The sequence below is a fragment of the Manacus candei genome, unplaced genomic scaffold (genome assembly GCF_025592945.1).
Source record: "Manacus candei isolate 608988 ecotype Guabito, Panama unplaced genomic scaffold, ASM2559294v1 h1tg000040l, whole genome shotgun sequence".
Lineage (NCBI taxonomy): Eukaryota > Metazoa > Chordata > Aves > Passeriformes > Pipridae > Manacus > Manacus candei.
Genome location: NW_026138088.1, coordinates 1,992,040 through 2,017,179, shown reverse-complemented (window position 1 = coordinate 2,017,179; position 25,140 = coordinate 1,992,040). Strand labels below are relative to the sequence as shown.

General features: G+C 54.1%; 1 protein-coding gene and 1 long non-coding RNA gene across 3 annotated transcripts in view; one reads left to right on the top strand and one right to left on the bottom strand.

Annotated features, from left to right (window-relative positions):
- Positions 1 to 3,390: 3,390 nt before the first annotated feature.
- MLLT6 (MLLT6, PHD finger containing) overlaps positions 3,391 to 25,140 on the top strand; it is a 44,434-nt gene continuing 22,684 nt past the window's right edge. The window contains exons 1-7 of one of the 2 annotated variants that reach the window (XM_051794580.1): positions 3,391 to 3,601; positions 8,359 to 8,438; positions 12,795 to 12,849; positions 14,302 to 14,411; positions 14,906 to 15,009; positions 16,260 to 16,353; positions 17,525 to 17,629. In XM_051794580.1, coding sequence (XP_051650540.1) covers positions 3,493 to 3,601; positions 8,359 to 8,438; positions 12,795 to 12,849; positions 14,302 to 14,411; positions 14,906 to 15,009; positions 16,260 to 16,353; positions 17,525 to 17,629 — 657 coding nt within the window. In that variant the 5' untranslated portion in view covers positions 3,391 to 3,492. Of the gene's footprint in view, positions 3,602 to 8,358; positions 8,439 to 12,794; positions 12,850 to 14,301; positions 14,412 to 14,905; positions 15,010 to 16,259; positions 16,354 to 17,521; positions 17,630 to 25,140 lie in introns of both variants that reach the window. The other variant, XM_051794579.1, reaches the window with a different exon arrangement.
- On the bottom strand, positions 14,964 to 15,512 carry LOC127474121 (uncharacterized). Its single transcript, XR_007905745.1, has 3 exons — positions 15,401 to 15,512; positions 15,189 to 15,337; positions 14,964 to 15,006 (listed from the first exon to the last, which is right to left on the bottom strand). It is a non-coding gene; the product is annotated as an uncharacterized LOC127474121 (long non-coding RNA).

Genomic DNA, 25,140 nt, shown 5'->3' with positions numbered 1-25,140 from the left:
GGAGCTCGATGCATCCACGTGGGTGAGAGGGATGAAAGCTGGGCCTGAAGTGGGAAAACAACTCCCTGGAAGGGATCTGGTTTGGAAAACTCCTGGATTCTGGCACGTTCTCCCCCGTGGCTGCAGCTGGCAGAGGGTGAGCCATCACTGCTGTGCCCTGTGGAGCCCATCCTGCTGTTCCAGCTGAGGGATTCTGACTCCAAAGCAGCAGTTCTTGCTGGTGACTCCAAGGAATTTGGCTGCCTGGGAAGGATTGCTGCTCTCATCTGCACCATTCCCTCTTTCTCCAACCTGCCCAGGAGGAATGAGGTAAAACCTGAAGGAGCAAAGGGGTTCGTGGAGCAGAGACACTGATTTGTGTGGGTGCAAATAGAGAGTTTTAGCCCTGCTTGGATCCAGATAAATCCCAGTCCTCGCTCCTGATGAACCCAAGGGATGGTTTCCCCAGAAAGAAGGGAAGGGAGAGCCTTCATTCCCAGGAAAAGCTGTTGGAATACCGTGCAGAGAGGCAGTTTATCAAGTATTTGCATCCCAGTGTTCCCCTTCGTGTAAGCCAGGCCAGAAACACCACCCTGACACAGCTCAGTCCTTAAATTCCCTGAGAGCAGGTGGAATTATCACAAGGAACATAAACTTCCTTAATTCTCATTCTTGCCCTTAACACAGGACGTGTGTATTTTACAGATAAAATACCTGAAATATGAATAATCTGTAAAACACAACGTTGTGGCCCTACAGCCTATAAGAGCCTTTTATTTATTGTGTCTCGAGAATTTCCACGTCAGGCACTCGATGTTCACTAAGTTTATGTCGTTTTTAAAATAACAATTAAAGTAAATGCAAAGGATCCCCCTGAAAATGAAAGATCATTTGTAACCAAGACTCAGACAAGGCTCAGAGTTCTGGTGAAGGAGCCTGGGGAGGAGTCAGTTCCCTCATCCACGATTTTCAGGATGGAGCAGTAAAGGACTAAGTTTAGTGACAACTTTTGTAGCTTCTGGCTGTGGTTACAACTGAGGTGCTCAAGGGAAGCAGTTCCTACGAGTCAGTACTTTTAATTTTGCCTCCCCATATTAAAAGCACCGACTGATAAAACAACAACCACCATAAATTAAATACCTCCAGGTCTCAGCTTTCACTTCTTTCACTTCCCCCCCCCCAAAATTTTTTTGTCAGGAAACCTCTGTACCCTTTCCTCCCTGGCCCAGCCTCTCCTCACCGCGGGGATTAGTTATGTAAATCGGGATTTAATCCCCTAAAGGCAAATTTGCAGTTCAAGTCCAAGTGTCTCCGTGGCCAACTGGAACCGAGAGACCGTCAGGGCTGGGTGGATGTTCAGCACTTTGTCCTGGAGTTTAAGACAATTCCTAAACCACAAGGATCTCCTCCAGGTTACAAAGGCAACCAGCCAGATCTCTTCCCCCTCCCCACACCCCTCTTTTTTATTTTTTTTGCTTTTAAACAAGCTGGTAACACAATAGATAAAAGGCAAAAAAAAAAAAAAAAAGAAGAGGGGGGAGAGGAGGGGAAACCCTCCCAGAATTAAAGTGAGCTAAGGCTGAGTGAATTCCCAGCAATGTGGTGACCGTATTGTCCGCCCCTGTGGCTCTCAAAGGAGGGGGATAAAAGGAAGAACAGCGTCCCAGCAGGAGGCTGCTCGGGGAGCCGTCTGCCTTCCAGCCCCGGGATGTGACGCTTGAACAGGTGCCATCTAAAGGATGCTTAAACCGGTGATTGTGGGGCTGAGCGATGGGTTTCCTCTCCGAGGAGAGGGGGTTGGTTTGAAAAGAAACTGTATTATGGGGCAGGCTGACCTTCCAAAGTCCACCTGTGGCAGGGGAGGCTGGGGGAGGAGAGGCTGGCCAGGCTAAAAGGGCTGACACTGGGTTTGGTCTTGTTCAAGCTGTTGTAAATCATAAAATCACTCCTGAGTTGGAGGGGACCCACTAGAGTCACCAAAGTCCAGCTCCTGGGCCTGCAGAGGGTTAGGATTCCCAAGAACCCAGGGGAACTGTTCCTGCTTTGGAATTCGAGTGCTCTCAGGCACGTGGGATGGAGGGCAGAGGGAGCAGGGTGGCTCCAGGGAATCTGTCCCTGTGAGAATCTGTCCCTGTGAGACACATCCATCCCTCCTCAGCACCGGGGGTGCCAAGGGCTCCTCCTCATCACCATGAGGATGGCAGCACCAGCAAAATTCCCTCCCTGCCGGGTCTTCCTCTGCCAGGAAGAGGAAGGCACGAGGTTTGTACAGGAGGAGGACACTGGTGTGTGCAGGAGGAGGACTCTGGTGTGCACAAACCAGCCAATAATTGTTCCCTGCTACATTTCCCACCGTTTCTTTGCCCGGTCTGGCATCGGGCACTTCCTTTTTTTCCACGAGCACGGTGTGCTGGCTGGGGGAGGACGCACAGGAGAGACGATGAGACCCCTGGGAGCTGCTCTGGGTGTTCTCAGGCAGATGATTTCAGGGAGAGCCTGAGCTGTAGGAACGTGATACACGGACTTTTGAGGCCTCTTTTCAAAGATTTGTCATTTTTGCGCTCCTTTTTTTTTGGGTTTTCCTCATTTCTCCATGAGTGTTCTGGATGACGTGTCCAAGACAAGGGTGATGCTGTGTGGACTTGGGAGGTGCAGGAGCAATCCCACACAGAGTTACTCCCTATATTTTAGGATGATTTCTTTTTACCGGTTTCCAGCTGATTTCTGACACTCGTCCTGCCGGGGACAAACCCCCTCCAAGGGGGGGGGGGGGGGGGGGGAGACATTCCAAGATAACAAAACAGGTGCCAACGGGTTAAAAGCTCTTCCCGAAGGAGCTGGGGGAGCAGGACAGCCGGTGGCGCTCGCGGAGCCGCGATCCGTCAGCGCGGAATTGGCGAGATAATGGGATTTTTGCGGAGCGGTCCCAGCTCATCCCTGCGGAGCGATCCACGTTCGCTCGGCTCGGGCGCGCATCCAGCGGTTTTGCACACACGGGTGTGCAAAAGGGGGTGGTGAATAAAAACACAAAACCCGCCGCCGGAAAGGGGGGGGGTGGGAAAAAAAAAACCAACCAAACAACGAAACAATTAATGTCGCGCGGCCCCCCCCTTGAAGCGACGCGCGGAGAGCAAACGCGCCCGCCCCAGCCGGAGTGCGATCCGTGAACCGCAAATTTTACCGGGGCGCGCGGGCGGCGCGGCCATGATTGAAGGCGGGGGGGGGCCCGTAAATGTCTGTGGTGGGGCCGCGGCGCGCCCGCCGCCCCCGCGACACCCCCCCCCAGCCCCGGGACCCCCCTCGCCTGCACCCCCCCCCACCCCGGGACCCCCCATCCGACCCCGGCCCGGGGGTCGCACCCCCCGAACCCCCCCCCCTTGGCTCGGTGGAAGCAGGGAGGGGGCAGCGCGGAGGAGGAGGAGGAGAAGAAGAGGAGGAGGAGGAGGGAGAGCAGGAGGAGGAGGAGTGTGCGCGTAGAGGGAGGCGGGGGGGGAAGGAAACCCTCATGGAAGTATGAAGGAGATGGTGGGAGGCTGCTGTGTCTGTTCTGATGAGCGGGGCTGGGCGGAGAACCCGCTGGTGTACTGCGACGGGCACGGCTGCAATGTGGCGGTGCACCAAGGTAAGCGCCGGGCACCCGCACCCCCCCCGGCCCCGCGCCCCCCGAAACCCCCCGGGCACCGCACCGACACCCCCCTTCCCCCCAAAACACCGGGCACCCCCGGCAGGCCGGGGATGGAGGGGGGGCTGCGCGGGGGTGTGTGTGTGTGTGTGCGGGGGGGGAGCTTTGTTTTAAGCCCCATTGTTCCGAATAACGGTGTCGCCGCGGGGCCGGAGCCGCGCGGGAGCCGCGGGGGCAGCGCGGGGGGCTCGGGGGCAGCGGGGGAGCCCCCCGAGGGGGGACACGCACACCTCCGGGCTTCGGGGGGTCCTTACCGGGCGGGGGGAGTTTCCCCGGGGCTCTTTCCCCCTGGCCGACCCCCCCCCCGGAGGTTTTTTTTTTGGGGGGGGGTGGGTGGGCAGCGCCGCTGATGTCCCCCCTCGGGTCCGGGGCCGTCGGGGGATGGCCCCGGGTAACCCCCGGGGGTGGCGGCGGGGCCCGGAGCTGCTCCTGCAAGGGCAGGGAGGGAGGGAGAGAGGAAAGCAGCCGTCCTCCTCCTCCTCCTCCTCCTCGCAGCGCGACACGGGCTATTTTGCATTTTAAATGACTCCAGCACGCCCCTAACACACGGTATCGGGCCGGAAAGTTTGTCCTCGGGTGTCTGAACAAAAAAAATACGAATTAAAATAGGTATTTGCGTTCCGTTCCAAGCCGGCAGAAAGGCGCGGTGATTATCTTGCTTGGTTTGTTTGGAATAACACGAAGGTTTCTGGGCTCATCTGGCCTGTCTGTTTTCCCATCTATTATTATCCCATCCATCTACCAGCACATCTCCAGCCTCTTCCTGCACACTCTCCAGCCATTCCCGATGCTCGCTCCTGGTTCTTCCGGCTGCCCGTGGGTCCTGCTCTGTCCCTGTCCCCGGGTCCTGCTCTGTCCCCGGGTCCTGCTCTGTCCCCGGGTCCTGCTCTGTCCCTGTCCCCGGGTCCTGCTCTGTCCCTGTGTCCTGCTCTGTCCCCGGGTCCTGCTCTGTCCCTGGGTCCTGCTCTGTCCCTGTGTCCTGCTCTGTCCCCGGGTCCTTCTCTGTCCCTCTCCCTGGGTCCTTCTCTGTCCCTTTCATGGGTCCTGCTCTGTCCCTATCCCTGGATCCTTCTCTGTCTCTGACCCGGTCCCTGGATCCTTCTCTGTCCCTTCCCTGGATCCTTCTCCGTCTCTGTCCCTTTCGTGGGTCCCGCTCTGTTCCTGTCCCTGGATCCTTCTCTGTCCCTCTCCCTGGGTCCTTCTCTGTCCCTGTCCCTGGATCCTTCTCTGTCCCTCTCCCTGGATCCTTCTCTGTCCCTATCCCTGGATCCTTCTCTGTCCCTATCCCTGGATCCTTCTCTGTCCCTGTCCCTGGGTCCTGCTCTTCCCTTCCCACTGTCAGTGCAGGGGCTGGAGCAGGACCTTGGGCTTCCTTCTGCTCCCCCTGTTTTTGGTGTGTCCCTGCTCAGGGCTGCAGCCAGAAGTCACAACCAGGTGACTAAAGGGGAGGTAAATGAGGCAGTGAAGCTCACAGGGGGTTCTCTTCACCCAGAGGTGACTCTTGGGTGTCTGTTGTCATGGAATCCCAGGATGGTTTGGGCTGGGAGGGACCTTAAAGCTCATTCAGTGCCACGGGCAGGGACACCTTCCACTAGCCCAGGTTGCTCCAAACCCCATCCAACCCGGCCTTGGACACTTCCAGGGATCCAGGGGCAGCCCCAGCTTCTCTGGGCAACCTGTGCCAGGGCCTCCCTATGCACAAATTCCTTCCCAATATCTGCTCAAAATCTCCCCTCTTTCCATTTAAAGTCCTGGGGGTGCCTCCCAGTGACCTGACAGGACAAGGGGCTCTCCAAAAGGACATTTATTTTCATTTTGCTGATGTAATTCTTCCCTTCTTCCCCTAACTCATCAAACCCTATGCTAGAGAATGGGTTTCTCCACCCCTTTCTTTTTTTTGGGGGGGGGAAAGGGAGATGAAGGGCTTTGGCATCCTTATGCCCATTCCCAAAAACATAAACACCTGTGTGTGCTGGCAGGAACAGTTCCCAAGGGGCAGGAACAGCTTCAGAGATGCAAGAAGAGTTTCAGAGGGGCAGGGACAGTTTTAAATATCCAGAACAGTTTCAGGGGAGCAGGAAGAGTTGGAAATATCCAAGAAGAGTTTCAGGGGAGCAGGAAGAATTGGAAATATCCAAGAACAGTTTTAGGGGAACAGGAAGAGTTGGAAATATCCAAGAAGAGTTTTAGGGGAATGGGAAGAGTTGGAAATATCCAAGAACAGTTTGAGGGGAGTAGGAAGAGTTGGAAATATCCAAGAAGAGTTTCAGGGGAACAGGAAGAGTTGGAAATATCCAAGAAGAGTTGGAAATATCCAAGAACAGTTTTAGGGGAATGGGAAGAGTTGGAAATATCCAAGAAGAGTTTCAGAGGGGCAGGAATAGTCTCAGAGAGACTGTTTTGTGTAGTCAGTGCACAGTTTGTGCTGAGTTTGTGCGTGTAGGAAGCACAACAGTCTATTTAGGTCTGGTAAGAGTCTTTCAGGATGTAATAATTCATAAGAGTGGAGCAGTGTGTGATGGATGTTCTCAACCCTCTTTCTGAGCCTGCTCAGCCCCTGGCAGTGGTGTGGTGTGTTTTTTGGTAGGCTTTTTATTTCTTAAATAGAAACAAACCACTGCAAGGAATCCTCTGGCTCGTGTGGTGTCATTCCGTGCCATCACACACGGGTTTGGTGTCTCTTTGTGCTGCCTGAATATCCACAAAAACCAGAGTTGCCTTTTGAAATGATTGTGCAGCTCAAGAAAGAACCCTGTAGTTTTTTTTTTTTAAAAAACCAAACCTGTAGCTACATATTAGGGCTTAGGTTCTTAAAGATATCAGCCCCCCTTTCTGTGCTGGTGCTTAAAGATCTTTCCAGGGAAAAAATTCAAAGTGTGAAGATGGGAAATGGAGACTTGAATAAGGTAGTGAGAAACATTTTTAAATTGCATTTTCGACTCGTGTTCTGCATTTTCCTCCCCCCCCCCCCCCTTGTTTTCTTCCTCTTCGAAGCAGAATCTTTCCAGTTTAAAAAAAAAAAAGAAAAAAATTATAAAAAAGGCAGAACATGCAGAACATGAACAAAACCATCTGATGGGAAATGGAGGCTCTAACAGGCCGGTGAAGAACACTTACAAATCGTATTTTTCAGCTCGTGTTCTGCATTTTTTCCCCCCTTGTTTTCTTCCTTGTTTTCTCCCCCCTTTGAAGCAGCGGGCACAGAAGCTCGTGCTGGCTCCAGCTGAGTGCTTGTTTTTTGGCCCTGAGCCACTGCTAAAGATGGACCCAAGCAGGCTCCTCTGGCAGGGCTTTCATGTCCTTTCCATTTCCCTGGGCCTTGGCAGCTCCTTCCATTGAGATTCCATTTGTTTTCCTCCCCCCCCCAGGGCTGATGTGGGATAATGGACATCAGGGAGGTGGAGGGAACCTGCTGGGGCTGCCCCTGGGGATCATCCCAGCACTGCCTCCGGCAGGGGAGTTGCAGATGCTTTGCCCAGCCCAGTTTCAAGTGTCTGGAAGGACTGGGATTCCCTTCCAACCACCAGCTTGTGCTTGAAGGAATAAGGAAGGGGCGATTTGTTCTTGGCTTGGAGGTGGAATAAAGGAGGGATAATTTGTTCCTCCCTCCCTGGGAGACTCCCAAACCCTCCCCTGAGAGGCACAGCTCCGATCCTTGCACTGCCTCTGTGGCTTTAAACCCACCTGTGTGGTGGCCAAAAGCCCTTTTAGGGTCAGAAATGCTTCTTTTGGGACTCACAATGACCATTCTTGGATGCTTAGAGGGGGAATATCACCGAGGAAGGTGGAAAGCCTTCAAGCAGCAGAGATGGGAGCTGGTTTTAAAGCTGCAGAGAGGGACCCTGAGAGCACCAGGAGTGATGTAGGAAGCCAGAGGGGCTGGATAAGGCTGGATAAACCCAGCAGTTCTGTTGGGATATCACCTGGAGAGTTGTGTTCACACAGAACCTGTTCCCAGCAGGAGCTGTAGGGAACCTGAAGCTGGACTTGATGCTCCTTGTGGGTCCTTTCCAGCTCAGGTTATTCCATGATTCTGGGAATTCCCTGGTCCTGGAAGCTGCTGGAGGTGATGTGCAGGTGGAGGGCGTGCAGGGTAAATGGGAATTCGGGTTGGTGTCCCTCTGAATTCCCACTGGGATGATTCCCCTCATGACACTGAGATTTTTATCTTAGTCCTGATTGTGCTTTGGGTGCTTCCTGTCATCCATGTCACCAGTTTAATGCCTGGATCACTGGAAATGGCACTTGAAAAGTTAAAAAGTAAAAAAAATTACATTTGTGTTCCCTGGGCCAGAATTAAGCACAGCTTCTGATTTGCTCCATTCCCATCTAGGCCAGATTTTCATGGGAGCTTTTCCTACTGGAGCATGGGCTTGAAAACTTGAATGAATGTGTCACACTGGACCTCCTGGAAAAAGCTGAACGGGGCTGGAAACTGGAAATGGGAGTAAAATATGTATTGCACACGTAATTTTTGATTTTGTCACCTGTCTCTGAGCAGTGACAGCTCTCACAGTCACGGAATCATGGAATGGTTTGGGTTGGAAGGCACCTTAAAGCTCGTCCATGAACAGGCCACCTTCCACTGGAGGAGGTTTCTCCAAGCCTTGCAAACTTTTATACACGCCCAAGAAATGAAACAGTCGATTTAAAGATGGTCTAATGAAGTCTTTTTTTTTTGCTTTTTTTCCCCCCAGCTTGTTATGGAATTGTCCAGGTCCCCACCGGCCCCTGGTTCTGTCGGAAATGTGAATCCCAGGAAAGAGCCGCCCGGGTGGTGAGTTCAGTCGAGCCTGGAGACCTCAATCTTCCAAAAAAAAACCCTCATGGCATTCTTCTCAAAGGGTTTTTTTTTTCTGCTCAGCTCCTGGGGAAGCTTTGGGGAGGAGGGAGGTTGGCATCACCTGAGATTGGTGTGCTGGCAGAGCGTGCTGGGTCGGCTTTCACATCTCACTCACAGGTTTGGGTTGGAGGGCACCTTTAAAGCCCCTCCAGTGCCCTTTGGGATCATCAGCAGGTGATGATCATCCCCCTGCAGCACAGAAAGTCTCCTGAGCTGTAAAAGAGCAGAGAGAAAGAGGACAGGAAGAGGGGCTGTTTGTGTCTGGGTAGCAGTTTAAGAGCAAAGAGCCCTTTCCAAATGTTCCTCATTAATTCCGGCATTTCCCGGTGAGGCAGGAGGGTGGGAGCAATCAGGCCAGGCCTGGGCTGTGTGGCCAAGTTATTTGTGCAGTAAACAAGGCTGGGGGGGGTTTATGGCACAGCAGCTTCTCTGCCAGAGCTCCCCACGTGAGCCCTTATCAGATTGAGCGGCACCAACCAGCTGCTGAGGCTCTGGAACGGGGCACTCGTGCCAGGGATGCTGCTTTTCCTGCCCCAAATCATGGCAGGGTTTGGCTTGGAGGGGATTTCAAGCTCACCCAGAGGCAGGGATGCCACTCACTGCCCCAGGTTGCTCCGAGCCCCGTCCAAGCCGGCCTTGGACACTTCCAACCACAGCCCCCAAAATGTGGGATAAATCTGGGAGAGCTTCTCCCCTTTCCTTCCTGGAAGGTGGCTTTGAGTTAAACTTTGGCTTCCCTTCGGCACAGCCAGCACAAGCAGGGTTTGTTGATGGCAGTGCTGAGCTGGTTGAGCTGAGTTTGGGGTGCACACCTGGGAAGGGGACGGGGGTGACCTCGGATCCCTCTCGGGATCCCTGGATCCGCCCGAGCCGGAGCTCCCAGCCCGCTCCAGCCCAGCTGGGCTCTGCCTGCTGCACTCCAAAAGTCTAATCTGGTTCACAGATGGGCGAAGAACTTGGCAGGGATGGGGGAATTAGGGATCCACAGCCACGCTTCCCACACGGCATTAACCCCTTCCTGGCTGCAGGCAGGGCCGGGCCCTCGGCCCTTTGCCCACCCTGAGCTGCTGCTTTTATGTGCTCTGCAGTGAAGATTAAATGTGTCTGTGAGTGCTTTTACATCCTGCAGGTACTTCCATGGCAGGAATTTGGGTCTTGTGGGCCTCCTTGCCCTGTGCACAGGGAAGCTCTTCAGCTTTCCACCTCCTTGTAAAGTCCTTGGGCACACGAGTCCTCCTCACCTGTGCTCCTTGTGACTTCTTTTTCCTCTCCCCGTAACTTTATGCACCTCAAACTGCCTCCAGGGCGTCAGGAAAACAACATCCCTGCGGGGGTGGCTCCTGATTTTAACCCCCCCTGGGTGGGTTAAATCTGTTGGGCAGCCCGTGGTGGGTGTCAGAGCTGCCCTTCAGCCTCGTGGTGTTCAGCCCTAAGAACTGAGCAAGGGATAATCTTCCTCCCCGGGCAGGGCTGGGGGGGTGGTTTCCTATCTAAATCCCTCACCTTTTCAGCTCAGCACCAGCAGTCATAGCAACAGACAGGCAGATGGGGAAACACTTGAAAAGAACGGGGCTCTTTGATGTAGGAGCAGCGTGAGCAGAGTGAGGGGAATGACTCGGGTTGTGTGAGGTCTGTGAGTGGCTCTGCTGCTGGAAACAGGAGCTCTGGGGCTGGGAAAGTTGGGGCTGTCCAGCCCTGGGAAGAGGAGGTTGTGTGGAGACCTCACAGCACCTTCCAAAGGATCCAAAGGGAATCTGAATGGCAAAGTGTCTGAGGAAGCACCTGGAGAAGGAAACCAGAGAGGGACTTTGGTCAGGAACTGGAGTGACAGGACAAGGGGGAGTGGGATCAAACTGAAAGAGGGGAAATTTAGGTGAGATATATGGAAGAAATTCCTCCCTGGGAGGGTGGGGAGGCCCTGGCACAGGTTGCCCAGAGAAGCTGGGGCTGCCCCTGGATCCCTGGAAGTGTCCAAGGCCAGGTTGGACGGGGCTTGGAGCAACCTGGGAGAGTGGAAGGTGTCCCTGCCCATGGCAGGGGGTGGCACTGGGTGGGCTTTAAGGTCTCTCTCTGTGATTCTAAAGCACATCTGATTTGTGCTCTGTGCAGGGGGTGACCCTTCCCCTGCCCTGGGGTTTCCCTTCTCCTCCCTGCCCGGTTTCCTCCAGCTCTCCAAAGGCACTCTGGGCCTGCAGACACTGCCCCGAGGACTCTGAGGCAGAGACGCTGCTCTTTGAGCACAAACCACACAAAACCAGCAGCAGGATGAGCTGATGTTTGTATTTCTTTCATAATGACTGTGTGGCTGACTCCTGTGAAAAACAACAGTGTTTTTCTTCGCACATCTGCCTTCATAGAAGGTTCTTAAGGCAGCTCACGGGCTCTGGCCATAACAAATGCTAATTTCCTTGGCTAAATATTGATAGTTTTGCTTTCAGAATGAGATACGGAGGCAGGGAGGGTGTTGCAGTGCTTAGCGTGTGCTTTAAAACACAGTTTTGATTTCTGCACCGTTCATTTCCGTGTCTCATTCATATTCCCTTCAAAAGATGGGCTCCATCCCCTTTTTAGCCGCGGGAAGAGACCTCGGGAGCCCTGAACTTCCAGGCAGGGCTTTCACTTGGTAGATCCCAGACAAGCCCCGGGGGGATCAGGAGCTTTAAAACCTTCCCCGTCTCAACCTGCTTTAAATCAACCCAGAGAGCTGAACTAAAACCCCCCCCCGTGCCCGTGCAGGTGGGATAAGAGGCAGAGGTGCCCTAATCCCTGTTCCGGGTCCCTAAAGGATGCTCTGGATGCTGGGAAGGGCTGGAAAGCCCAGCCCCATCCACTTTGTAATCCAATCGTCTGGGAAGCCCCGGGAGCCGGGATGGCCGGAGGGCTCTGGTGTGAGGATCATGTGAAGGGCTTTAGCTGTCATTTCGAGGCAGGGCTGTTAAAAGTCCTGTGTGGGGCCGATGGAGCTGTTAACCCCTCTTGTTACAATCAGAGCTGCGCTAATCGCGTGGTGGGAGAGCGGCTTTGATCTGAGGGCGGAGGGGCCTTTTCAAGTGCAAATTTCTTATTACAGTGTCTCGGGTAACTCCCTTCTTGTTCTCTCCCGGCTCTGCCGGGCTTTCCATAGTAATTGTGGGAGCCCGGACCTAACCAGCGAGAAGCATCTCCTGTGGCCGTGTCTCTCCGTCCTAAACTCGCTGAGCTGCAGGGGAAAGGGAGATGGATTTTGTCCCCTCCTCTCTTATTTAACACTTGCGCATCCCTGGAAGTGTCCAAGGCCAGGTTGGACGGGGCTTGGAGCATCCTGGGCTGGTGGAAGGTGTCCCTGCCCATGGCAGGGGGTGGCACTGGATGGGCTTTAAGGTCCCTTCCAGCCCAAACCACCCCACGATTCCATGACTCAGTAAACTGGTGGGTTTTGGCACATGGATCCCCTGCCCTGTCACACTCACTGCACCAAAGCAACGACAGCAGAGAGCACCAGGCCCAACATCTCACTCTTGACACCAGACACCTCATTTCAAAACTTTCTGAGGAAGCACATTTTTCACGGAAAAGCAGTTTCTGTTTTGCTTTGGTGTTTCAGCAAGTCAGACCTTTCTGTCGGGGAAGGGAGAGGTTTAAACCCCCAGGTTTTTGGGGCCTTTCTTAAAGTCAGAGGAGGCAGAAAGCACGTGGAGATTTTCCCTGAGTGATGCTGTGTGAAGACAGTGTCTGTTTTTGGAGGCAGCTCAGCCTGGGAGGAGCTCTCAGGGCTGGGCAGTGTGTTCACCCAAGTGTGAAAAAACACCCCAAAATTACCCTCACGCCCTCCCCTCCACACCTCAGCCTTTTGGAGGGGGGTGTCACAGGGTACCCTCCCCCCAGTCCTTCAAAAATGCCATGATGGCCTCACCCACCTGTCATGGGACTGGAAAAAAAACCACCACCAGAGAAAAGGAGAGGAGGAAGGAAGGAAAGGGGCAAAGATAGATGGTGGCTTCTCTTTATTTGCCTTCTGCTCTCTGAGTCACGACTTTCAGTTTTGCTCCCCGACCGCAGAGCCTCAAGCTCGTTCTAAAAAAGCCCCCGTGGAGTCAAGGTTCACTTTGGGCCTGGGCTGAGGCTTTAAATACCTCAGTCAGGGCGACATTGAGCTGTGTCAGGGCACCTCTTTGCACCCAAACCACGCTCAGCCCTTCTCCCACTTCCCCTCTTTGAAAGCCTCGGCGTTCCCGAGCGGGCTGGGAGTGAATCATCTCTTTTCTGCCCCTCAGAGTTGGGGTTAATCTGTTGTTTCTGCTTCGTTTCAAGAGGTGTGAGCTGTGCCCCCACAAAGATGGAGCCCTGAAACGCACGGACAACGGGGGTGAGTAGCTGGGATGGGTGGAAAACCAGGCCCTGGGGAGGGAAGGCTGGAGGCTGCAGAGGGATGAAACTCTGCCTTTTCCTTGTAAACTTCGCTTCCTGAAGCTTCTCCATGAGGAGAAGACCTTTCCCTGGAGGGGGGGACCTGCCTGACCTGGGGCTGGCTCTGAAACACAGCCCTGAAATGTGCAATTTTGGGGGTTTAACCTCCCAGGAGTCGTTTCACAGTGGGTGGTGTGGAAGTTGCTGAGTTATTTGCACGGTGATCCCCGAGTTCTCAGAGCCTCAGCACCGAGTCCCCATCCCAGGGTGCAGGAAAGGTGTTTTTCCATGCAGGATTTCCCTGCTCATGGTTGGAGCTTCTCATCCTCAGGTGCTGGAAGTCCTGTTCTGATGGTCAGAGCCTGTGGCTCTCGGTGCTCCTGGCTGTGGGAATCAAACCTCATTGTTCCCAAAACCTTATTTTTTGGGAAGGCCTCTGCACCTGCCTGCTATTAAAGAGTGAAATTAGGCAAGGAGGTCTTTGTCCTGATAAATCCCATATTTGGAGAGTGCTGAGTCCACAATATTTTGTGGAACCATCTTCTGGAGCTGGTTACAAATGCCAAGAGCCTTTGATGCAACACAAACATTGTGTTGGGGGATTGTTTTATAATATTTATAATAATGTAACATCTTCCTGATGTGTTATGACATGGTGTGGCCAGGTCTGTCACAGACAGGCCCAAGGGCTGTTTCAGCCATGTCACTGTTGAGTTGTGCAGCCCAAGGACTGGCAGTGCTGGATGATCCCATAATCCTGGAGTTTGCTTCCCCCTGCCCAGGTGAATCCATCCTAATTCTCACTAAATCCTCCCGGTGCAGAACCCACACTGGTTTGGATCAGCCCCCCAAACACTCCTGCCCTTCAAACCCTCTCCTTCCTGCCCTGGCCAGATGGAATTTCAGCTTCCAAGTGTGATTTTGGTGGATTTAGATTCTGATCTAACCGAGCTTGCTGAAAAGCCGCCTCCTCTCCCCATTGATAAGAGCCCATAAAGGGAGCTTTGTTCCCAGGGGCACGTCCAACCTGTCCCTTCAGCATCATTTACTGCCTGGATGCTTTCCCTGGGCTGGGTTTTGTCTGTCCAACCTGTCCCTTCAGCATCATTTACTGCCTGGATGCTTTCCCTGGGCTGGGTTTTGGCCCTCGAGTCCTCAGGGGGTGCTTTTAAGAACCACCAGTGCTGCACTTGTCTTTTCCCCCAGAAATCTCTGCTTGCTCAGTTAATCTGCAGGTGGTATCTGTCTGTTAGGATTTGATTCCTAACCAAGTTCCAACAAGCACATTTCAACTCTTAACATCTCCCTTAGGCTGGCTGCAATCCTACACTACCTTTCCTACCTGTTTGGGTTGGAGGCTCTTTTTGGGGTGCCCTGTGTGACCCTCTGGTGTCCCCTTTGCCCCCCCCAGGCTGGGCCCACGTGGTGTGTGCCCTGTACATCCCAGAGGTGCAGTTTGCCAACGTGCTCACCATGGAGCCCATCGTCCTGCAGTACGTCCCCCACGACCGCTTCAACAAGGTGAGACCCTCCCTCCCCACCCTGGCTTTTTTGGGGGGCTCAGCTCGTCCCCCCACGGCTCCTGGCTGGGTTGGTTTAGTTCCCAGGAGCTCAGAGCCCTTTTAGAAACACCTGGCAAAGTGAATCTCTGTGTTTGCAAGCGACCTGTTGGTCCTCTGTGTCTCTCTTCCCCGAATCCCTGCGGCCCGAGGAGTCTCTTGGTTGAGCCGTGGGGTTGTGTGTTGGTTCTTCCACGTTTTGATTGGACACAGTTGGGTTTTTTGGGGGAAAAAGGAAGAGATTTTGTGTGTTTTACTGAGAAATAACGCAGAGGAGACAGCCTGCCCCAGTGGGAGGTGTCCCTGCCCATGGCAGAGGACAGAGGTGACCATGAAGGTCCCTCCTGACCCAAACCATGATTCCATGAGATGTCTGGATGCAGAGTTATGGGTTCCTGAAAGCTTTGTCTCCTGTTGAACAGCACTTTTCCTATTTTTTTCTTTTTTTTCCCCCAGACCTGCTACATCTGTGAGGAGCAGGGCAGGGAGAGCAAAGCTGCCTCTGGAGCCTGCATGGCCTGCAACCGGCACGGCTGCCGGCAGGCATTCCATGTCACCTGGTGAGTCCCCAAGCATTCCATGTCACCTGGTGAGTCCCCTCAGGCATTCCATGTCACCTGGTGAATCCCCTCAAACATTCCATGTCACCTGGTGAGTCCCCTCAGGCATTCCATGTCACCTGGTGAGTCCCTCTGGGCATTCCATGTCACCTGGTGAGTCCCCAGGCATTCCATGTCACCTGGTGAGTCCCCAAACATTCCATGTCACCTGGTGAATCCCCTCAAACATTCCATGTCACCTGGTGAGTCCCCAAACATTCCATGTCACCTAGTGAGTCCCTCTGGGCATTCCATGTCACCTGGTGAGTCCTCAGGCATTCCATGTCACCTGGTGAGTCCCCTCTGGGCATTCCATGTCACCTGGTGAGTCCCCTCAAACATTCCATGTCACCTGGTGAGTCCCCTCAAACATTCCATGTCACCTGGTGAGTCCCCAAACATTCCATGTCACCTGGTGAGTCCCCAAACATTCCATGTCACCTGGTGAGTCCCCCCAGGCATTCCATGTCACCTGGTGAGTCCCCCCAGGCATTCCATGTCACCTAGTGAATTCCCAGCCCACATTCCATGTCACCTGGTGAGTCCCCTTGGGACCCCCTCCTGCTTTGGCTGCTCTGTCTGAGGCCACCCTCCCTGGGTGCTGTGGGGACTCGGGTTCCTCCCCCTGGGCTCACTTTGGGCCAGAGCTTTCTCCTCCTTGCTCAGCTGGGGAGGGGAAGTTCTGAGGTTTCTCCAGGGAGCTTTCCCTGCTCAGAGCAAGGTTGGAGATTTCCCTCAGGCTCTGTGGAATCCAAGAAGGGAAGGGATGAGTCACGAGCCAGGAATGTTCCTTTCCCAGCAGAGCACATGCAGGAGGATCCTGTCGTGTGATTTTAAAGATTTTAAAGGTGTGATTTGAAAGGTTGATACCCTCAAGTACCCTCAGAGCCTGAAAACAACATTCCCCATCAGCAGGACGGGGGGATTCCCTGCTTTACATGGATTCTTGGCTCCTGGGATGCCTTTGTTGGAATTATTACCCATCTCCCAGGCCTCCCTTCAGAAAAAAACAAACCCTGCAAGAGAAACTGGGAGAAAAATATTGACAGTTTCAAAGATCTCAACGTGAATTAAAACAGGCCCCACCCTGGCCAAGCAGAACAGGGAACTTCCAGACCCTGCCCTGGGTATCCTGAATTATTCTTTGCCCTTTTTGGTGGTGTTGGCTGTCCCAGTTCTCTTTATCCTCCTGCTGACTGCCTGTGTTTCAGTGCACAGATGGCTGGGCTCCTGTGTGAAGAGGAAGTCCTAGAAGTCGACAATGTCAAATACTGTGGCTACTGCAAGTACCACTTCAATAAAATGGTGAGTTTTTCTTCCTCTCTGCCATGGAATTTCATTTTTTTTTGTCATATAAAAGGCATTGGCTCCATCTTTTAGGTTGGGTCTGTGCTCAGAGCAGTGAGACATGCCAGGAAAACACAAGCAAGGCTGCAGCCAGCTTCCCCTTTCAGCCATTCACTCTGAGTTACTCCATAATTGAGATTAATTAGCAGTTTTGCCTTTCTGTAGCATCTTTAAAGGCGTTTTCCAAACTAGGGGTTGAATTATTTGAATTTTTCCCCTCAGTTTTGGCTTCCCTGACCTGCTCTGTGCCCCGGGGAAGCAGAGCAGCCGTGAGGTTTGATGCTCCAGGGCTTTGATGCTCCAGGGAATCAGGGGTATGGCTCAGGCACCCTCAGCACGAGGGCAACACAGAACAGCCAGAGCTTCTCCCTCAGGACAGAGCCAGCCCAGAAGGATGTGGAGTCACTCGGATTTTGAGGGATATTTAGGGCAAAGGATTTCTCCCGTTAATTACAGCGTGAGAGGGAAGAGAGGAACCCTTCTCCTGTTCTGCATGATGAGCAGACACCTTCTGTCCCCCCTCCAGCTGAAAGGAACCTTCATCCTCTCCCTGCAGCTCCATCCCAGAGGCTCCTTTGCCACTGGCCTTTCCCACTTCCCTTCCTGCTTGTCAGCACTGTCACACCCAGTGAGGGATGTCCCTCAAATCCACCTGGAGGGCACCTCTCCTGCCCCTGGGTACCCGTGTCTGGCCCAAGTGTGGCTCTGTGTGGGGTTTCCTGGTGGTCACACAGCCAGCAGGACCTGGGGGGGGTTCCTGGGGTTGGCAAACAGGGAGTCAGTCCTTCCTTCCCCAGGGATTCCAGCTCAGGACTGAGAGTTCAGGAATAACAACACTGCTGCTGCCACTTCCCTGGATAACAGGGTGGGTTCTTGGAAGCTGGGCCTTCCTTGGACAAGTGTCCTTGGGCCACCAGGAACTGAGGATTGGGAGAGTTGGATCTCTGTGCTGTTTATATCCATGGAATCCCGGAGTCAGGAATCAGGCTGGGTTTGCTCCGGCATGTGGGAGACAGACCATTTACTGTAACTTTGCTGATTGAAACAGTGAAACCTGGGCTGGATAACACTCTTTCCTCTCTCTTTTTTCCCCCCTCCACCTGCTGTCCTGGCCCACTTCCCTCAGAAGACCTCAAGGCACTCTGGAAGCAGCTCCTTCATCGCTGGGAGGAGGAGTCGCTCCACGTCCCCCACCCAGGAGAAACACGTGTCCCACCACGACAGGCCAAAGAAGGTAAGATCCACGTGGGATCTGCTGGTCCAGGGAGCCACAGCCACGAGGGGAACAAGGTGGAAGAGTGGTTTGAAACACAGCAGCTCGAGAACCGGAGGTCGTTGTCCTCAGATCCCCCAGTCTTAAGTTTTAAAGGACAAAAAAAATGCTGATTAGTGTCCAGCAGGTTAACTGCAGGCAAGAACAATAATTAGTGTAAACTAGGGAGTGTTTTGTTAGTCAGATTAACCAGCCACAGGGTTCTGGTCTACCTGTGGAAATTAAGTTTATCTCCATTAAGCAATTATTTGGAGGAACACCGAGTGCCAGGTCTGGCTGGGGCGAGAGCTGTTTAACTCTGCTGGTTAAGGTGTGCTCCTCAAAACTGCTGCAGGGTTACAGGGCACGTTAACAGCACACCAAGGTTCATCATTAACCAAGTGGCTCACGTGACAAACGCTCATATTTCAAGGAAAAGCAGCAGGGAATGTGTGAGGCAGAGCCCCGGCAGGTTCTGACAAGGGGCTGTGCCAGAAGAGATGAGGAGGCCAGAGGCTCCTGTGTGGTTGTTATTTATGACAACAAATAGCCCCAAAAGGCAGGACATGTGGGATGTTTTTTTGAGGATTCAGGTTCTAATTCAGCAGAATAAAGAATCTTTCCTGCCCCTTGATGGGCATGAATTTTGCAATGTGAAAAACCCACCACACCGTGGATCTAACCCTCCCTTCCTTCAGCTCGAGGCCATTCCCTCTTGTCCTGTCACTCCATGCTGTTGTCCAGAGTTCCTTTAGCTGCTGGAAGGTGCTATAAGCTCTCCCCAGAGCTTTCTCTTTTACCAGACAACCCCTGGTTATGTTCTACTCCAGTCAAAAGCCACATTTCCCTTGCACAAACACAGCTGGTGACGTCCCTGCAAGTCCCAGCAGGAATCTTTTCACTCTGCCTGTTTGCTCCCTTTGGTTTGTTTTTGTCCTGTTGCACTGGGCATCCACAGCATGTAAATCATCTGGAGTGGGAGTGACAGTGACCCACATCCCAAAAGCAGCTCCACAGCTCTCTGGTGGGTTATGTGGTCTAGGCCTGATGGATCTCAGCCCAATCTCCAGAGGCCGAGGGCATCCAGGCTTTCCAAAGGCAGTGTGGCCATCACTTAATGTGACTGACACTGCCCAGCTGAGAGCCCATAAATCCTGTGGGCAGGAAAGACAGCTCTGCCTTTATTTACAGAGGTTATCCCACAACATCCAGCTTGAAACGCTGCCCACCCCGGCCAGGAGGAGCTGGGAGAGCTGCCCAAGCCCTACCTGATGCTTGGGCAAACAAGGAAACCTCAATCCCAAAGAGTCAGGAAATATCCTGCCCACGAGGGCACGGGGAGTGTTTGCTCCTCTTGTGTGTTCAGCTGCTGGCAGAGGAGGAGGAGGGAGGGAGGGAGGGAGGGAGGAAGAGCATCTGTGCCAGGGTCAGGGAACGCTTGGCACAAGGTGCTGGGCTGTACTGGAACGTGCTATTTTTATCCAGCAAGCCGAGGGGGGAGGAGGAGGGAGGGGGGAAAGGGCAGGATCAGGGTGATTGATGGGGGTTTGGAAGGCTCAGCTGGAATTATCACCGACAGAGCCAGGGCTGGGGCTGCTCCGGGGCTGCTGTGTTTGCACAGTCACGTGCCTGGCAGGTAGAGCGGGGGCTGCTCCCAGATTTGCTTGGAAAAGCAGGTCAGCGCCAGGGGGAGAGCGAAAACAGGAGGAATAGGGGGTTATTTATAGGCTCCCAGAGGCTCCTGCCACTATTGTTAGCTCTGGGTTCCTCCCAGAACGTGCGGGGACTCCGTCTGGTCTCGCTGCTGCCTCCCCGCTCCCCCTCCCGAGGCTTTGGAGGCAGCAGATCCTGTGGAGGCCCCTTCCAGGGCTGGGATTGCTTGGCACGAGTGCAAAATTCAGCTCCTTCCACCCGGGGAGGGGGAGTGGGCACGGGCAGGGGCCGAGGGGGTGGGCAGGGGGAGGAAGGCGCTCGCAGCTTCCAGGGGTGTCCGGGGGGTTTACGGGTCTGGGAGAAGTTTTTGGAGTGCAGGAGGAAGGTCTGGGAGTGTGCAGGAGGAAGGTGTGGGAGTGTGGCAGCGTGGGGACAGACCTTTGGGAGGGTACCCAGAGCAGAGCCAGCCCTTCCCAGCTGGGCTGGGAGTACGTGACCAGCCGTGCATGATCTAATTGCACGTGTTCCCCTGGAACTGGGAGTGCTCCTGGAGCACAGCAGCTTTTCCTTGAGCCTGTCCAGCTGTGCAGCTGCCTGGGCACGTCCTGCTGGAGCTGCAGGCGATGCCAGGAGCTGGTCACTCCTCGGTGAGCAGAGCACAGTGGGTGCAGCCTCACCTGGGCTGCAGGTGCTCCCTTTGCTCAGACTTTACCGAGGAAAACTCGGAGTTAATGACTGAGGAGGGGTTCAGCAGTTGGGATTTGGGCTCTTAAGCCCTGCTGTAATTCCAGGGTTTGTGAAGAGTCTTGTTCTCAGCAGAACAAGGGACAATTGTGACATGGGACTGCACGTCAGCCTCACATCCCCCCCCTCTTGCAGCATTTCCCAAACGTTTCCTTCTGTGCCGGCCTTAAAAATGGGAAAGCTGCAGCCTTGGGGTTTTCCTCAGGCCTTATTTTCTTTATTTCTTTGGGGCTGGTATTGCAGTGTGTGTGTGCTCTGTGGGAGCCTTTGCAGGGTTGGTTTGTTTTAAAAAAAGAAGGACTTAAAAAAAGAAGAGAAACAATAGCTAAATACCAGGGATGACGCACACGGGGCACGAATGGAGCACAGATGTTCTGTCACCTATTTTGTCTGCTCAAAAAAGCTGCCACAGGCCTTGGAAACGAAATTTGTCCCTCCAGGAGCAGGCAGGAGCACAGGCACTGCTGTGTTTTTTAGGCGTGTCCCAATCCCAGTGTGTTTTTGGAGGGAGACACTCGTCCGGTGTTGTTCTTAGGGAACACCTGGAACCTGTAAGTAAAATCAATCAGCTTGTAATTGGGATAATGGAACGTTGCAGGGAGATGAAAAGTCTCTGTCCAGGAACACAGGAAAGAGGGAGGTGCTTATAGAATCATGGAATCATGGAATGGTTTGGGTTGGAAGGGACCTTAAAGCCCACCCAGTGCCACCCCCTGCCATGGGCAGGGACACCTTCCACCAGCCCAGGTTGCTCCAAACCCTGTCCAACCTGTCCTTGGACATTTCCAGGGATACAGGGGCAGCCCCAGCTTCTCTGGGCAACCTGTGCTGAAATCTAATCCCAGTGGGTCTCCGAGGGGCTGGTGACAGAGGTCTGCCCTGGAATTCTGTGTCCACACAGGCACAGAGGGCAGAGGGATGTTTTTTTCCCAGTGGCTGCTGGCATGGGTTTGTTGGGAGCACACAAAGCCCGGAGAGGGCTGGTTGTGTGTCCTGCTGGAAAACTCTCACACACTTGGAGGGTGTTTTAAGGCAAAGCCACAAAGCCCTTGGCACGGCCCCGGGTACAGTGAGGTCGCAGGGAGATCCCTCGTGTCCCTCCGTCCCGTGCTGCCTTCCTTCCTCCTCACTGCTGTTGCCGTGGCTGCAGCCAGGAGCCAGACCTCCTCCTCCTCCTCCTCCTCCTCCTCCTCCTTCTCCTCCGGGTGTGGGAGTTCAGAGAGCCTGGGAAAGAGGGAGGGAGGGAGCAGAGCCCACTTGGCTCTTCCCAGCTCCCGGCTCTTCCCTCTCTCTCTCCTTCCCTCTGCCCAATCTCCTTTGAACGATCCAATTGCTGGTGTCCAGCAGATGAGAAGAGAGGGGGGCTCTGGGAAGGGGAGCCGGAGGTGGAGGAGCTCCTCCCGGGCCCTTTTTGGCAGCGGGAGCTCCCGTTTGGTCCCTCCTGCTCGGGGGAGCTCCAGAGGGGGGGTTTTGTGCCGCCGTCACGCCCCCGATGCGGCCGCGCTCCCCCCGCCCCGGGGCTGCCCCGCTCCGTGCCCACATGCCAAGCCCCAGCTGCTCAATCCTGCACGGGGAGAGGTTGTTTTCCATGAGGTTTGGTGCTGGGGGCAGGTTCCCCTTCCCTGCAGCCCGCAGCTCTTCCGCGGGGGACGCCGGGCAAGGTAGGGCTGGGCTGGGCTGGCAGAGGTGGGATGGGGGTGGTGAGAGGTTTCCTCTTCTCTCCTTCCTCCTCCTCCTCCCCTGATTCCTCCTTCAGGCAGGCCTGGCTCTTGCCTGTGGTTTATGTTGTCCATAAAGTCTCCTGGAAGTTTCCTGGCACCTCTGTGCCAGGGAGGCAAGGTGGGGACCAAAAGGGGACCAAAGTGCCGGTTCCCCCTCCTCGCCTTGCCCTCCCCTCTCGGCGGCTCCTGCAGGAAGCTTTTGGAGCTTTCTGGTTCCTGGAGGGGGAACCCACAGGTTTCAAAGCCCCTGGGCTGGGTGAGGGTCTGTCAGGTGTCCAGGAGGGATGAGCAGCCCAGCTCTCAGTGCCATGGTCATGACAGGCACCGTCACCTTCCCACCAGCACTGTGGTCTGGGGGCAGCCCAGCCCCACCCACGGGGTGACAGAATTGGCTGTCCTGCCTGTTTGAACACAGGACACTGCATTTCTCCAGGAACACTGAAGAATTCACTGGATCCTGTTGCCTTTTGAGCACCCAAAGGTGTCAGAGATGAACTGGAGGGGGGGACACGAGCGTGCAAAGGCAGTGGGGCACCCAGGCTGGGCACAGCTCGAGCCCAGAGAGCTCCTGGGTGCCCAGTCCTGTGGGTTCTGAGCAGAAATGGCAGGGAGAGCCTGGAGAGGACGTGGTGTGGAAGGGGAGAGGTGCTTGGGAAGCCCGTGGAGGAGCAAGGTGTGCATGGTGCTTCTGGTTCAGAGCAGCCCCTGGAGCAGAGCAGAGCTTGGGCTCTGGGGGACAGATTTGCCCAAACAGTTTGAGTGCAGTTGCTCAGCACGTGCAGTCGAGGCCAGAGCTTCAAAAGGGCTCAATCCCCAGCGTTTAGATCTTTTTTTCTTTTTTTTTTTTTTTTCTGAAAACCTGATCATTTATTGAAGGGTCTGAACGGGAGCTGAGGAGTCCCAGAAATCTGGGAGCTGAGGCATTCCAGAAATCTGGTCCCTGTTGTGCAGGCAGGGTTCCTGCAGGACACAGACAGATGTACCCACCCTCATACAGAGCCAGCTCTGTGCTGGCAGCAAAGGGAGCTTTTCCAGGCCAGGATTTTGGAGCTGGAGGGTGTGAGTTTGGTGGTGAAATCGGGGGGGGGAAAAGGGGTTTATGCATCACTGTCGTGACAGGCAGGACATTCCTGCCTTCCCCCACACGTGGGTGGGTTCACTGTCGTCCCCCAGAGTGGTTTGGCTCTGCCTTGGCTCATCCTGCCCATGACATGTGGCATTAAATCACTCAGTGCCTCCTGCTCCCTCCTGTTGCAGCTTCCTCGTGGGAATCCATTTGGGATTCAGGGGGCTGAGAACGAGAGGATGAGCTCTGTGGTATTCAGGAAGTTTAAGGTCTGTGCAAGTTGCTTGGCAAGAGGTGCCATGATGAGGTGTCTGGCTCCTGGTTTCCATTCCTGCCTTCCCCAAGTGGCACTGGCAGCACCTGGGAAAGGTGGGAAATGTGTGTCCACCTGATCCCTGACTTTCCCTCTGAATTTATGGATGGTTTTCTGTGAAATCCTCTCGTCCTGCACGCCCTGTTTTCCCCATTTGTAAAACGAGATGGAGATATTAAAAACTGTTACTGCGACAGGAGCAGTGAACACTGGTGTGCACGTGGTCTGTGAGGGGCTGCTTAATGAGCTGGGCCACAGTTTTCCCATCTTCCTGTCCCAGAAAACCCGGGAGACTGGGAATTTATAGCACAAGAAGCCCCCAAGTATTTAAAACATTATGAGTTTTAGTAAAGATTTAATTTGAATTTGTCTTTCAGCAAGTTTAGTTGGCAGAAATCACGTTTCCAAGCTTTCCTTCTTCACTGCCAAGGCTGGAAATGTGTATTTAAAAAAGGGAGGGGGGGAGAAAATAGGGATTCTTATGAAATATTGTAGCTCTAGGAACAGAAGTTTTAACAGATATTGCAAATGCCAGGAGTTTTGTGATAAAATGATGGATATTGGTAGTGCTGTGAAGTTCTAGGCTGGGTTTGCCTCCTTTTTTTCACTGGTTCATCCCTGTGAAATCTTCCTTGGCATCGTGGCAGGATCATGGGCCTCCCTCCTGCTCAGAAATTCAGCCAGACCCACCCTGGGAGGTGCTGATTTCTGGAGCACTTTTGCTTCACTTCACACCTGCCTTCTCCAGCATTTTCCTCCTGCCCTGTCCCTCCTCCTGCCCCCTTTTTTTCTGGTTTATTCTATTGATTCCTCAGCTAATTATCCCCCTCTCTCTTCTCCTCCCCCCAAACACACAGTGCAGCTCAGATGTTTGCTGGAATTGCCTCTTTTCCCTGCCAGCATCCCAACTTTGGCATGTGCTGGCAGCTGCAGCCTCAGGGCTTTTCCTGCATGAGGGAGCAATCAGGAATCTTCCTGGAGAGCCAGGGAATTCTGATGTGACTGCTCTGAACACACCTTCAGCCCAGACTGGGCACTTCAACCTCTAGGATGAACCACCCATGCCAGGGTAGTGTGTTCAAAAATAGGCTTTTTTTCCCCCCCAGAGAAAGTCTGGGAGGTGGGAGGATGGATTTTTCCAAGCCCTGCATGTCATGCAGGTGTTTATCCAACAGCAGCTCTCCTGGTCCCCACACCAGTGACCACACTGGGAAGTTTGGAACTGGGCACAGGAGTTCCTGCAGCTCCAGTGAAGGAAGTCACTTTTTTTTTAAGCTGGTATTTGTGGTGTGGAAAAGCTCCTGTGTCAGCTCAGTGTGGAGTGTGAAGATGAGGAAGGCAGGGAGGAAGCAGGAATGTGTGATGGAGCAAGTCCTGCCCATCCACCCTTCTCCCCAGGGGCATGGAGAGAAAACCAGGGGCAGGCAGGACTCTGTTTCTCCAGCCAGGGCTTTCCCCCTGGTTTGCAGTTTGAAGAATCCCACATTTCTGGCGTTTCAGGGAGAGGATAAAACAGGGATGAACAAACCAAACCCAGCAGTCTGTGTCGTGTCAGCGGGGCCAGACCCAGAGCAGCTGCTGGGAGGGAGGGGAGGGGGCACGTGGGGGTCTCTGGGGTGGGCTCTGAGCTCTCCACCACCTGCTCTCTCTACCTGTGCACGTGCAGCACGTGCTGGCATCGAGGTCCTCCCGTTTTCTGGGCGGGGTGGGTCTGGGAAACCCTGGAAAAGAGGCCAGAGAGGGAGGGCAAAGGGGCACAGGGTCCCTTTGGGGAAATGGCAAGAGCAAAGCTCGGGTTTCCAGAAATCAGCCAGAGCTTGTTAAGTCCTTCCCTATCATCTTACCATGAAGTGATTTGGGGCTTCTGTTGGTATTCTGCTCTCCAGATGTTGGCTGCAGCTGGGGCAGAGATAGTGGGGATGCTCCCAGCCAGAAGCTGGGATGTGGGGGGAAGGGATCCCGGGCTCGTGTGGATGGGTGGAGAAGGAAAGAGGGC